This window comes from Chrysemys picta, chromosome 11 (assembly GCF_011386835.1).
Source record: "Chrysemys picta bellii isolate R12L10 chromosome 11, ASM1138683v2, whole genome shotgun sequence".
NCBI classification, from domain to species: Eukaryota; Metazoa; Chordata; order Testudines; family Emydidae; genus Chrysemys; species Chrysemys picta.
Window position 1 is genome coordinate 44,296,834 of NC_088801.1, and position 13,809 is coordinate 44,310,642.

At 38.6% G+C, this 13,809-nt stretch overlaps 2 protein-coding genes across 3 annotated transcripts in view; both read right to left on the minus strand.

Moving 5' to 3' along the window:
* The window catches only part of TTN (titin), a 307,719-nt gene that overhangs the window by 246,571 nt on the left and 47,339 nt on the right, over window positions 1–13,809 (minus strand). For both annotated transcript variants that reach the window (XM_065560805.1, XM_065560804.1), the window contains exon 45: window positions 13,676–13,732. In XM_065560805.1, coding sequence (XP_065416877.1) covers window positions 13,676–13,732 — 57 coding nt within the window. The remainder of the gene's footprint in view (window positions 1–13,675; window positions 13,733–13,809) is intronic.
* On the minus strand, window positions 1,002–12,829 carry LOC101932983 (titin-like). Its single transcript, XM_005300474.4, has 2 exons — window positions 12,733–12,829; window positions 1,002–12,584 (listed from the first exon to the last, which is right to left on the minus strand). The coding sequence occupies exon 2, from the start codon at window positions 12,535–12,537 to the stop codon at window positions 4,696–4,698; it is 7,842 nt and encodes a 2,613-aa protein (XP_005300531.2). The 5' UTR covers window positions 12,538–12,584; window positions 12,733–12,829; the 3' UTR covers window positions 1,002–4,695.

A 13,809-nucleotide genomic window follows, 5' to 3' on the forward strand; every position in this document is an offset into this window, starting at 1 on the left:
TCCACTGAATTCCGAGTAAGGTCTGCAGTATTTGGCCCTAGAAAAACTTGGGATGTTCAACAAAATCAAAAGCAGTTAGTAGAAAAATATCTCCTGGTTGTCTAATAATTAATTACATGTTCACAGTTATATGAGTTAAGTAAAAAATCTGAGAAAATACTGCATTCCAACCACAAAGCAAAAAAAGCAGCAATAAAATGCTCCTTCAGATTAATTAATCTCTCTAGAAGATACTAATCTTCTCCTAAATCAAAAATGAAATAACATTTTAAAAATCGCAGAAGGAGATGGGTAGACTAAACAAGTATTACAAGCATTCATGCAGTTATTTAAATATTTTCATCTTTTAAAAAGGACCTTATACCCTACAATTTATGAGTTTTTCTGTAAGAAGGGTGCTATAGTTCTGATGTACCGTAAACTGCTATGGCCAGTAACGTGAAGGGGGCCGGTTTTGCCACCTTTACTGTCGTTGAAAATTACCTTAAATCCCATAGAAATCAAAGGGACTGCTCCCCTAGTAAGGCACTAGTCAATGTGAGTAAAGGTGGCCCTTTGACTCTGTGAAGACTGTACAGTACAATTTCAATCCACAGGATCAGCTACAGGGATAATGACAGGAAAGCTACAAACATATTTTGTCTGCTTACTTTCAAAGTGTATTCCTTTGGGAAAAAGGAAAAGTTACATTATAAATATCTGAGAAGGCTTTGCACCGTGGCGTTCACATAATTTGTATGTGTGTGTGTGTGTGTGTCTTGCGTGTGTGTGCGCTGAAAACCACTGAACAAAACAGTAAACCCTGTATATGATGGAAACTTCAAGACAGAGGGTGCTGCCACACCCTCAGCCCTCCTAGTTCCAGCACTCCTGGCTTTGCATAAAGGAATACAGTAGAATTCATGCAGTTTTGTGTGTTTCAGGATGGTAAAGTCATAAAAACCGTGTTTCGACTACTTTACCAACACACAAATAACAAATTACTAGAAACAACAAATATACATATTTACATATTTATTTCACAAATATCATCTACATTAATATTTAAAATATAATATTGATTACAAATAAACATCAATTACCCTCTTTTTAAAATACCCTGTCTTTAAGAATGAAAAAAGACATTTCACTTGACAATGAAATTACTCTTTTTCTTAAATTATTACTTAAGCAGTACCTTTAAAAGATATAGGGTCAAATACTGATCATAGTTACACCAGTAATTCCTGAATAACTGTACTGAAATCAAGAATAGCTCCGGATTTATGTTAGTGTAACTTAAGTCAGACCCTGGCACATCATATTTTTATTTTAGTGTCCCTGGCCAAAGTCATACAGTTCACGAAACTGACATTTTAAATAACACTTTTTATTTATTTATTCATTTATTTATTTTACTGCTTATATATAAGTATAAGCAGTAAAAGTAGAGAGAGACTCTGAGCTATAAAGTTCAGATCTGGATTTGAACTTTCCCAGATTTTGGATGGTTTGGATCTAAGGTTTCAATTTGAGCCAATTTCTACCAAAAACGTATGCCAGATTCACATATTTAACCTCTAGGATAATTGTTTAGGTTCCTATACAAAGTTTATTAAAGTCAAAGGAGCCCATTCCTTTCAATGGGCTTTGGATCAGGCCTTTAACATCCTATTTAATCAATACATTTCATGCAAATTCCTCTAGGGACCTCTGTTGTCAAATAAATCAGTAAATGCTATGCATCTGTACAGGGAATGAATATGGGCACAACACAAAACCATTCTTATCCAGCTCAATGTTGGAACAAACACTCTCATTTCTCTTATCCTCCAGTATTTTCAACATAAACTGGTTTAATGATAATGACACTTGTAACAACCTTAGCTACTTAAATACATATGTACGTTAATGTGTACTAATATTTATTTTGTGGTCATCAGTGGTATTAAAATAATTTGTCTTCCATAATATTTAGCAGAGTTTAGCTAAGGAAAGTGACACCGCAATGGACTTCATCCACTCGGTTTCATTTCTGAAGGTGCCAACTCATCACTATTTGGCACCTGCACTGTGTAATGGTAAGTAAGGCTTTCCAAACTCTGCAGCAGTCAGGCAATATAATTTTTCAATAATAATGTCAGATATTGTATTGAATATATTCCGAATTTGTAATGCGTGACTCTCAAAAGGTTTGTAAATTAGGTTCAGCTGAGCACCAAAAGGTCTGATTCCCTTATGGACACCATCTAAACAAATTGAGTCTACAAAATGAGTTTGGAAACGTCACAAAAATAGTTTGACTTGTGAGATTTCCAATACTTCCTGTTTAGTGTTGGACAGGAAATACCATGAGAACAACTAATCTCGCTCTTCAAGTATTTGGCACTTCTATTCATGGTCTAAACAGAATAAGGAAGCGCAGTGATTGATGCAATGGGGAATAAAAAAAAAGTTAACCAAAATTTTCCAAACCTCAAAAAAACCATTGATTTTTTTCTTTAAATCCAAGTCCTTTGTGCTATCCCCATTTAAAATCTGCATTAATGGCAGTGCTCATGGGAGAACTTTCCAAGGATGATTTTCCTTGTCTCTCTGTGAGAGAAGAGTCGCACAGAACCACTGCCACAAACAGGCAAGCTTTCAAAATGGAAATATTTTATAAACACTTCAATAAATCCTCATGTGTGTCACTCTGCAGATTTTCTTTACCATCTTTGAGGGCATCACCAAAATATTGAAAGATTTCAGTCGAAGTATCACCATCTATTAGGAGATGTGTCTACTGAAACATCCTCGTGTCTTCAATAATATTTGCAGAGCAAATACTGCTGATTGATTCAATGGAGATTTAATACAAATGGATTTTTTAAGTTTTCCCATGATCGCTATGGCTTTTTAAGACGAGTACCACTGGACTCAATTTTTTCGGGTACTTTAGGATTCTATGAGAATGCTGAGTTCAGAATGAATCCCTACTAATGCAGAATAGCTTCTCTGGTGCCTACAACAACATTTTGAGACATACAGAACCCATATATGAATACATGTCAAACACAGAAATAAGAACATGCGTGAAAACAATTGACTACACAAAAGGATTATTTAAAATCATCATACCTCTTAAAACATTTTGAAATTCGACTGATAAAAATTAATAAGTAACCTTAGCATTGTGTAAAGTGGAAGCAAAATAATAATTACTCATATTTAAACCAACAGTCCAGAGTTGCTGAATTTAGGATTTCATCTAAATTCACGTGTATATGTTTATGTAACCAGAAAGCAGTCATATACATTGTAGGTTTTCCCCTCTTTTTCTACAAATGAATGATTAAATATTTTAAAATTTAAAAATAATTGTTTGATCGGTGCGTACATTTTTGTGTAAGCTAGATAAACTTAGGTCTGAATTGATCACTTCACCCTGAATTGACTCTTCCATTTCATTTTTTATCTTTCTTAGTTCATACCCTAAAATATTTGATTGCATAAAAACAATTAATCTAAAGGACAATAGCTGTGCTTATACTGAAAAAAAAGCTTCATATAGAGTCTGAATCCATTTTGTTTCTGTCAGTTCAGTATTTAACATTATATGTTGCTGGTAGAACGATGACTGACAGAAGAAAAACGAATCCCTGGAGACTTAGTTCTAATCTTAAAATGAAAATGTTCAGTGAAAGTCTACTGCTTTCTTACTGCTGTGTATTTTTTTATTCACAGCACAGGAGTACAGGGAAAGAGAGCTTTTATCCTTATCGTTTTATAATTACATTCTGTCGATTTATTAAATGCCTCATCTTTGCCTCTAACTCTAAAGGTACAGTACACAATATATTTATATTCATGCTTATTACAAATCCTGAAGTCCCTACTCAGTCTTTACTGCAGAAAAACGTCAACTGGGTTTGATTCTGATCTCACTTGCATTGCTTTTGCAACAGAGTAACCCCATCGACTTCAGTGAAGTTATTCTTAGTTTACAATCAAGATCAGAATCAGGCCCATTGTCTTCAATGGCCATTTTGCCGGAATAAGGACTGTATAAAATAGAGATAAGGTGGGTGAGGTAATATCTTTTACTGGACAAACTTCTGTTGGTGAAAGAAACAAGCGTTCCATCTACACAGATCTCTTCTTCAGGTCTAGGAAAGGTGGAAAGGCTAAAAATTTGTAAGCACTTCAGGATTTGACTGAAAGGTGTACTGTGTTTAAATTCAACAAGGAGTCTGGTGGCACCTTAAAGACTAACAGAAACGTATTTCTAAATTAGTACTCCATACACTTAAGTTACAAGAACACAGCGGATTTCATATTTCAAGATGGTTGCTAGGCCCTTTTAACACAGAGATGATTGCACTTTTAAATAACACAAGTATATATACACGTATAGGAAACAGACAAAGGAGTTCTACGTACGTGAATAACAACGATAAAAAGGGTACCGTTAGCAGAATGTGCAAGGAATTAAATTCATTCCCGTGCAGAATGCCTGCAAAAGCCTTCTGCACCGCTTAACTCTCTCACGTTCCTAAAATAGGGCATGTGGGACTTGAGGGGTGCCTGCCAGTTGTGAATTTCACTTCTCAATGAACATTAAAATATAGGAAGCACCTAAAGTGAATGCTACATGTTTACAAACAGAATTTAGGGATAATGCAAACCTATTGTGTGCTTAATCCAAACATGTATTTTGAAATCAAACCTGGAAATTCAGCATATGTTTAACACAGCGCTTGTATCAGCAGTTCCTGCCCTGTTTGCAGCTACACATCTGTATTCCCCTTCATCGTTTTGGATTAAATTTCCAATAATTAGGTTATGATATCCCATCTGCTTTTCCTCCATACAGTACCTATTCCCTTCAAGCAGTATTCCATCTTTGTACCAACTGATACTCGGGTTTGGAGCGCCAACTACAAGGCACTGGAAACACGCAGAGGTACCTACTGACGAAGTGCAGTCAAAAATATGTTTGATAAACTTTGGAGGGGCTTCTGTGACTTGGAATTCAAAGGAACAACTATCTGAGCTCTCCGCTTTAAATTCTATCTTCTCTTCTTTGGATGGCCCAGCGAATACATCAAAATTAATATTGACACATTTCTCCCCTTCCTCTTCACACTCTTGTTCTGTGACAGCTACCAACTTGACAGCTTTCTGAGAATCATCAGTGTCGCGCTCAAATTCAAACTCCAGCTCTATTTCGGTCTGGTTGCCATTTGGAAGAGTACTGTCTACAAGCAAATCAAACTTCTGTGGCCTACCCATAGCCTTGCCTAAAACTATATCAGTCATTCCATCCCCACTCCTGCTAGCAAGGGCTCTCTGTGAATCTAGCACAACTAGAGAGCTTTTGCATATAGCTTCTCCTACATTATTCGCTGCTTTGCACCGATATGTGCCACTATCAGAATGACCTACATTCTGAATTTTAAGACTATGATTTCCTTTCTCATCAGTCACAATGTAGCTCCCGCCATCTGCGGTAATGCAGGTATTTTCTTTAAACCACTGTACTTGGGGAGTAGGGGAACCTGTCACTGTACATTCAAACACTGCCTCTGAATTTTCTACAATTTCCAAATCAAAAAGGGGAGTGGTAAAGCGCGGGGGCATTTCAGTGACTTCAAAGTCAATTTTCACGTCTTCATCTCCTTTTGCAGTCAAACCAGTGGTTTGCTTCACCAGAGCAAAAGGGAGGACATCAAGAAAAACAATCATACTTTTGTTGTCTGTTGTAAATTCAGGAATTGTGACTATTTTGACCTGCTTCTCGATTTCCGTAACCTCATTTTCGTCCAACTCTACTTCCAGAAGTATTTCCTGAGGAGAAGGTGTCCTTGAAGTTTTATTTTGTTCCATGTCAAACTCTATAACATGCTGATGTGTTACTGGAGGAGGTAAGGCCAAGGACCTTCCATCTTGAGGCAAAACTTCTACTTGGGTGATACTTTTAGCTTCCCCTATGATGTTTACTGCATGGCATATATATTCTCCTTCTTCCGATTTCTGAACATTATGGATTTCCAAAATACATATATCACCCTCCTTTTCTATTCTGACTCTTTGATCTGGTTCAAGCAACGACTTATTTCGATACCATTTCACATCAGGAACAGGAAAGCCTATAACTTCAGCAATAAAACCCAATGGGCTGTTTTCATAGACCGTCCTCTTGGGCAAGGGTTTGATAAATGCTGGAGGCATTTCATTTCCCTTTGGTTCCACTGCTTCACAAGGTGTGCCAAACATCTCCGAGCGCTGCTCTTCGGAAGGCGACCTCCTTTCTTGGAAAGAAGAACGTAATGTTCTGGGTTCAGGATATTCACTGGTGGGGGTTGTGTAGCACTCTTGTGGCGTGCCGTCCCTTACCAAATCTGAAGGGGACTTTCTGTTGAAGGATGGTTCCTCGGAAGGTGTTGAGTACCGTTCAGGCGTGCCAGCTGGAGTGTGGTAAGATTCAAAAGACATGGGAGATTCGAAATTCTCAACTGACGATGGTGGTGTATAGAATCGCTCAGATTCTGTCAGTTCATCCCCGCTTGTGCTAGCAATTTCTATTGACATTTCGGATTCAGGAGAGAGTGGACGGGTCAGCTCCTGCTGCTGATTATAATAGTCGTAAACGGTGCTGAAAGTGACGTCTTCGACTTCCAGAGAAGTGATACATTCCTTCCGGTCAAAGGCCTGGAAAATGGGATCTTTGACATCTGGGATCTCCTGCTGTCCGGCTGAGAGTAAATACGTTGAGAGAGACACGCATGGTTCAGGTTCTGAAACTTGACCAGCGTTCAGCTCTTGACATTGCAAAACATCTTGTGATCGGACCCTTTCATCCAGATTTCCCACAGCAGCATTTACAATGTCTTTAGTCTGAAATGAAATTTCATTTTCAAGCTGATCTTCTAAATTACACTCTTGTTTCTCCGAGGCAATTAATTCTTCTCTTGATTGCCTTTCCTGGACTATGGATTCTTCATTTCTTAACGAACGAAGGAACTGTGCAAAAGAAATGTCTCTGTCCTGTGTATCTGATTCGCGCTGAATAGCATGTTGGTCTTCGGGAATTCCTTTGGTATAACACACAGTTTCAGTTTTACTTCCATTAAAAGTAGACCTGCTTATTTCTTTCATTGTGGCTTGCTCTACCTGAAGAACTTGTGTTTGTTCTTGCTCCAGTTTACATGCGGTGGGTTCTTTATCCTTTGCAGCTTTTTTCAAGTCTGTTATGAAGTTATCTGCTTTGGGGTCTATTGTTTCTAGAGATTCCACACCCTCAGAAACATCTGTTTCTTGCACTAAATTTTGAAAATATTGACTTACCGACATTTTGGATTCTACTGAAGGACTAGGCTCAGTCTGCTCCAATATCAAGTCTTTAATTTGTTCCTTAAATGATTCTTCCACACAAACATTTTTCTCAGAGTAATCAATTCCTTTTGCAGGCGATCCCTGTTCAGTAGAAAGAGGAATGTCAGCTAGGTCACTTTTAAATATTTGCATTTCAGACACTCCAGTTTCTGTTGAGAGAGTTCGTTCTTGGACGTAAACTCCCTCCAGTTGCATCTTGTAATTATGACGAAGTTCTTCACTTAAAGAAATTTCTTCTACAAGTGCGTCATTTATTTGTAGATGGTTTATGAAGCTTTCCGTTTCTGTTTCCACGATCTCGGGAGATGACACTTGGTTTAAGGAACACATTTCTTCCGGTGATATGCTGCCAGTCTCTTTGGAAACGAATTCTTCTGAGAAAATCATTGCATGCTGTTTTAGATTAAGTGCTAATCCCTGGATTTGGGGTTCTACTTTTTCTAGAGATAAGGTGTCTTCTTGAGAATTATCTTTTTTGCTTATAGCTTCACTCTCTTTGGAAAACTCTTGACAGGAATCAATTCCTTGTCCTGTAGGTGATGTGGTTTTCTGTACATTTTCTTCCATGTGGTGTGTATCGGGTTCCATTCGCTCAGAAGCAGAATGTTGATCTTTGAAATATATTTCATTCTGCAGCAGCCTCTCTTGTTCTTGACCAAGATTTTCTATAGCGGAGTAAACTTGTTTCAAATCAAATACAATATTGGCTGTATCAGGATCAGAGGCTGGGTCTTGACCTTTTAAATGTGTTTCTTCTTGTTGCCTCCTAATTTGTTCTTGAAAATTCTGATCTACATTTTCTATAACTGAAGGAGCTTGTTTTAAATCAAATAAAATGTTGTATGTTTCAGGTTCTATTTTTCCTAATGTTTGTTCCTGGTGATAGGTTTCCTTCTGTTCTGTCTCTCCAACGTCAGATAATTTTTTATCATGAAGAAAGACATTTTCCTGTGTGTCAAATGCAAAGCTTCTGTAATCTTGTTCATTTCCTTCTATGGTTCTTTCTTGTTGCCCTATGTGTTCTTCTTGCTGAATTACTTTATTTGGATCATAAAAACCAAGTTGTTCTAATTCAGAGGTACCTTTGAATTCATCACTTATCGCATGCGAATAGGGCGCATCTTTCTCTTCTATGGTAGTTGAATCTCGAAATGTCCTATTTAAGTTGGTGTCACATATGTCCTTTTCATACAGATCTCTATCTTCTTGTACCATCTTGGATATAGGACTGAAAAAACTATGATCCTCAAATTCATTCCTCTTTGCACTCAGCTCCTGCTCAAAGACATGGATTTGATCATTTACATTTGTAAATGGTGCATCTAAATTGTCACTGAAAGAAAGTGCCACAGGTGGTGTACCGAGAGTTCGCTCATGAGCAGGACTCTCTTGCTCGGGCTCTAATTTCTCTGAAAAATGCCCTGCGCCCTTGACTTCCATTTCATTACCGTCACTAAAAGATTTGCTTGGCGTGTTTCTGGTAACAAGATGGGGTAGATCAGTAACACCATTGCTAAAGTTATATTCTTCGGGAACTGTTTTTTTCAAGTACTGCTTCTTCTCACAAGCAGCATCTTTACCCTTCACACTCTTTACTTCACCATCTGTATCCTGACTTGCAGGAATTTCTATATTACTATATGTAGCTTTCTCGGTATGGCTTTCAATGATCTTTTGAAGTTGGTTCTTTGATGTAAACTCTGTCGTTGTAATTTCCGTTTTTATTTCGTCTGTTTTATCAGGGTGATCTCTTAGTTCTACAGAGAGTGGAAGCTGGTTGAGATCTCCAAGAGAAGCGAGTACTTCAGCTTCTTTTATCTTTGACTTCACTTGTTCGCCCACGTTTATTTTCTCTTCTAGTTCACTCGGGAGCTGGAAATCTGGGCTTTCAATTATTGGCTCATCCTCAGTGTGTGGAACCTGGATTAAATTCCCAACAAACGCAAATATTTTGGCTTCTATCTTTGACTCTACTTGTTCTTTCACTTTTATCATCTCTTCTTTCTCAGTCTGGTGCTGAAAATCTGGGCTTTCCGATATTAACGGTTCTTCAGGTAGTGGAACCTGGCTTAAATCATCAACAGAAGAAGGTACATTAGCTTCTTCTATCTTTGACTTCACTTGTTCACTCACATTTATTTTCTCTTCTTTTAGAATCGAGAGCTGGAAATCTGGGTTTTCAGATATTGATGGTTCTTCAGGGTGTGAAACCTGGCTTAAATCGCCAACAAAAGCGAATGTCTTGGCTTCTTCTATCTTCGACTCTGCTTGTTCACTAACATTTACCGTCTCTTCTTTTTCAATCTGCTGCTGGAAGCCTGGGGTTTCAGTTATTGCCTGATCCTCAGTAAGTATAGACTTTCTAACGTCACACATAAATCTCGGGAGTTCGGATTCTGTTTCGTTGGAGGATGTATGTTGTTCCTTTTCCATGAGCTCTACCTGCCTCAGTGTACTGAGGTTATGAAAATATTGACTTGCGGAATACTCTCCATCATTAAACTTGCCAGCAGTATATCCAACTGAGGATTCATAAAGATTGTGCAAAAGTTCCTTTGCAACCTCTTCCTGGATTTGTACACTCCGACCTAGAACAGTTTCTTCTTCAACATCGCTAATTTGTTCTACATGACTATAAAAGCTCTGCACACCAGACTCTACTGTAAGATTGGAAACAGTTTCTATTACTCCTGCTGTGTTCTCAGCAACACATTTGTATGTGCCAGCATCTGACACAGAAACTTCACCAATATGTAACCTGTAACTACCATCCTCTTCCTCCACAAACTGAAACTTCTCAGTAGGAGTTAATATTTTGCCATTTCGAAACCAAGTTACAATCGGTTGAGGTTCACCAGATATTGAGCACTCCAGTACGACAGAATCCCCTTCTCTACAATTAATATATTTTTGTGTTTCTTTCACAATTTTTGGTGGTTCATTTACCACATCAAAGGAAAATTTAAATTTATGTTTTATTGTCTGAGAAACTTGGTCCTGAGGTGATGGTTCAGGTACAAATTCAACAGGATGAACTATTTCCTTCAGTTCTTCATCTTGTTCTGGAGTCGGAGTAGGAGCAATTATTTTGATTTCCACAGGAAATGAAAGCAGGTCTGAGTCAGAAACACAAGGTATGGACAGGTTACCCTGAGGAACGTAAAGGGTGGCTTTACTTTCACTACTGAAAGCTGGTTGATTTTCTTTCATTTTGTCAAACAGAAAACTAAGTTCTTCTTCCTCTTCTGTGTAATCCTTTAATAGTTCAACTTCATCGGTGGTGAATGGTTCAGCCTCAATCCTCCCTTTAATCTTCACTTTGAGCATGCCTGATGTTGTGGCAGTTCCGTATTCATTAAATATCACGCAGGTGATGGATCCTTCATGCGGAGGGAGAACAGACCGGAAAGTCAAGGTAGACCGGCTCTCTGTCGTGTGAATGGCATAGTCCTGGTTACGTGATATGGGTTTGTCATTGTTATACCAAGTGACAATAGGTTGCGGATGGCCACGGAAATGACAGCCAAATATGCAAGTCTCTCCTTCCTTTGCTTCCTGAGATTCAATTTCATGAACAAAAAACGGGGGGGCAGGTTCCAGAAGTTTTAGAATGGGGCTCTCTGACCTGGCAGGCTTTTCCTTTATTTCACAGACTTCTACCAATGCAGACTCTCTGATTTCTGCCGAGTCTTCCAGTACTAACATTGCATTTTCTTCACCCTTTTCTGTTTGGATGCTTTCAAAAGTATCAACAGGCTCATTGATGTTTATTGTGATTGTCTCGGACATCACATTCTCCAATTTCGTACTTTCGCTTAATCCATCGCAGAGAAGCACATAGATTATAGATTCCGGGCTTTTCTTCTTGGCTGTCATTGCTTGGAACTCCTCCAGCTGTTCTTTTGGCTTGGTATCTATCCTTGAGTCCTGTGGCTCCTTGTGTGCATAACTATGGTCGATGGAGGTAGCTTTGGCAATTGGCTCTGGTTGCTCTAATGGAGGGTCTCTCCGAAACTGCTCTCTCGTTGGTTCTTTCAGTGTTATTAGTGATTTTGTTTGGAATGTTTCTGCCGCGATGCTTCCTCCAGGAAAGTCCCGAGGACTCTGGGAGGGTTTGGAAAGCCCCAGTATTCGTTCCATTCGCAGGTGAAATTCCTCCGGCATCTTAACAGGCTCTGGTTTAGGATGGTGCGCGGCACCCTCCTCACCGCATGGCATTTTGGGTGAAGAGGTGCATGTATGGATTGGTTTTATTGTCTGGAAGTCAGAGCGTATCGCCTCACTCTCTATGGCCCAATGGACTGGAGGGGTCCCTCGGTCTTTACCATCTCTAAAGTCTCTGGTTCGCACTGATTCAAGGCGTGACTCTGTCTCGGTCTCTGTCTGTGACAAGCTCAGTTTCTTCTTTTCCAGCATGGTTCTTTTGGCCTCCCGCAGTCGTTGCAGCTTAATTTTTATTTCCTCATCAAGCAGAGCATCACTTCCATGATCCTTGTGCCTTGCGGTGCGTTTGCTACCTACCTGTTCTTTATCGTACACGAACTCCTGTCCCCTTAACACGGGGAGTTTTGGAAAGCTTATGGTTCGCACCATCCCCTTTGCAGGGGGCAAGTCTCTTAACATCTTTTCAGTCTCCTGCCTTTTATCGAAAGGAGAGCCAATGCACCGCAGGTAAACCTTCAGCCTACCTTCTTTCCTCTTCTGAACCAGACATTCAATACTCTCATGGGTTCGTTTGGACTTTCTCAGGAAATCTAAATATTTTGCATTTTGCTCCTCTCTCTGTGCAACTAGCAGCGAAGCGGTTGACTCAGCTGAACCCTCACTGTTAATGGCAAACACTTTGTAGCTCCCAGAATCCCTCTCCCGAACATCTCTAACCTCTAGGCTGGAGCTGTGGAAATGCATATCACTCTCCATCTTTATTATTCTACGCAGCTCTTTAGGGATAGGCCTATTATTATGAAACCATGTAATTGCGGGGGTTGGACAGGCAACGAGTTTACATTGGAAAACTGCGGGATCCCCCTCTAAAACAGATCTAAACTTCAACTTTTGGGTGAAAGAAGGTTTAAGAGTCTCAGACCAAGAACTTATAGACGAGGTTCTACTTGCACATCTCTGCACAGACACAAATCCATGGTCTAAGTGGTCTTCAGAATCGGAGAAAGCGTCTCGCATCTCGCTTCGCTTTTCAGGACATCCAGGCTCTTCCGCGAAGAACAGTTCTGTAAGAGAACAACATTACATTACAGCGTACTCTGTTGCTTCTCTCATACATTTGAAAAATGAAAAGAAATGAAATGGCAAGATATTAAATTAAATTGGGGGCATGCTACAGATTTCATCACAAATCCAGAAAAAAAATTCACTCACCATATTTGTTCGAATAAACGCAATGCCTTGCTCTGTTTTAAAGATTCTGACACGAAAATCGTTCGTTGTCTGTTCTTTCTTCAAACTGTGGACATTTCTTCTTGAACAAGCAAAAATGAATTTCAAAATAACATGTTCCTAGGGGTGTATGGTTTTGCTGCCCGAAAAGCTTTGTGTCTTTTGTTGGCAAAGAAGAAAAATCTTACCTGACTTGCAGACAGTAGAATAAACGCCCTTTCTGATCCCTTTGATTATGGTAAAATGTTCAAACAATTGAGAAAAAATATTTTGAAAGATATATAAAAATGTAGCTGTAAGTAATTAGCTAAAAATGAAATGAGAAGGCGTTTATTCGAACTAATACAGCCACTAACTTCACAACGTTATGCAAAAAAAAGCAAGCAACATGGACCACATATGCTATCTGCAAGCCAGTGTAAGAAATGTATAGTGACGAATTAATGTATGTACATGAGGTGCGAGGATACAATGGGAATGTGTAGCTTTCACATGTCCTAAGTAACATTCATTTTCTATTATACTCCATCCTTTGAATTATTGTTAGGTTGCTTACTTGTTTAAAAAATCAGGTCATTAAGATTTTTATACCTTCGTTTTGATTTAAACCATCCCATGCACTAACAAGAGAGTTTAACAAATAAAAGCTTACGCAGTAAACAGCTGCATAGCATGAAGTAGAAGTTAAAAGTACAGCTGCATAATTATAAATGTAAAGTTTTAAACTGATTTTAAAACTTAATCTTATAATGTGGGTAACCCTTAGCATATTAAAACAAAACATGCAGCATATTCAAATATGCTCCAAAGTGTATTTTACTTTTCCTGTCATACGCTGTATGTAAGCAAATAAAAGTTTCTAACGATTTACTAATTTTTTTATTCTAAATCAGTGCTTCAGCGTAACATCCATTTGTGACTGTACCTTTCACTTCCATTTCAATCTGTTTTTCTATCTTCTCTTGAATAACTTTTTCTGGAGCTAGAATAAAATAGAGATTATTGTGATCAATTAACGCATCAATTAATGGGTTGTGAAGTTGAAACTATGAATATCTG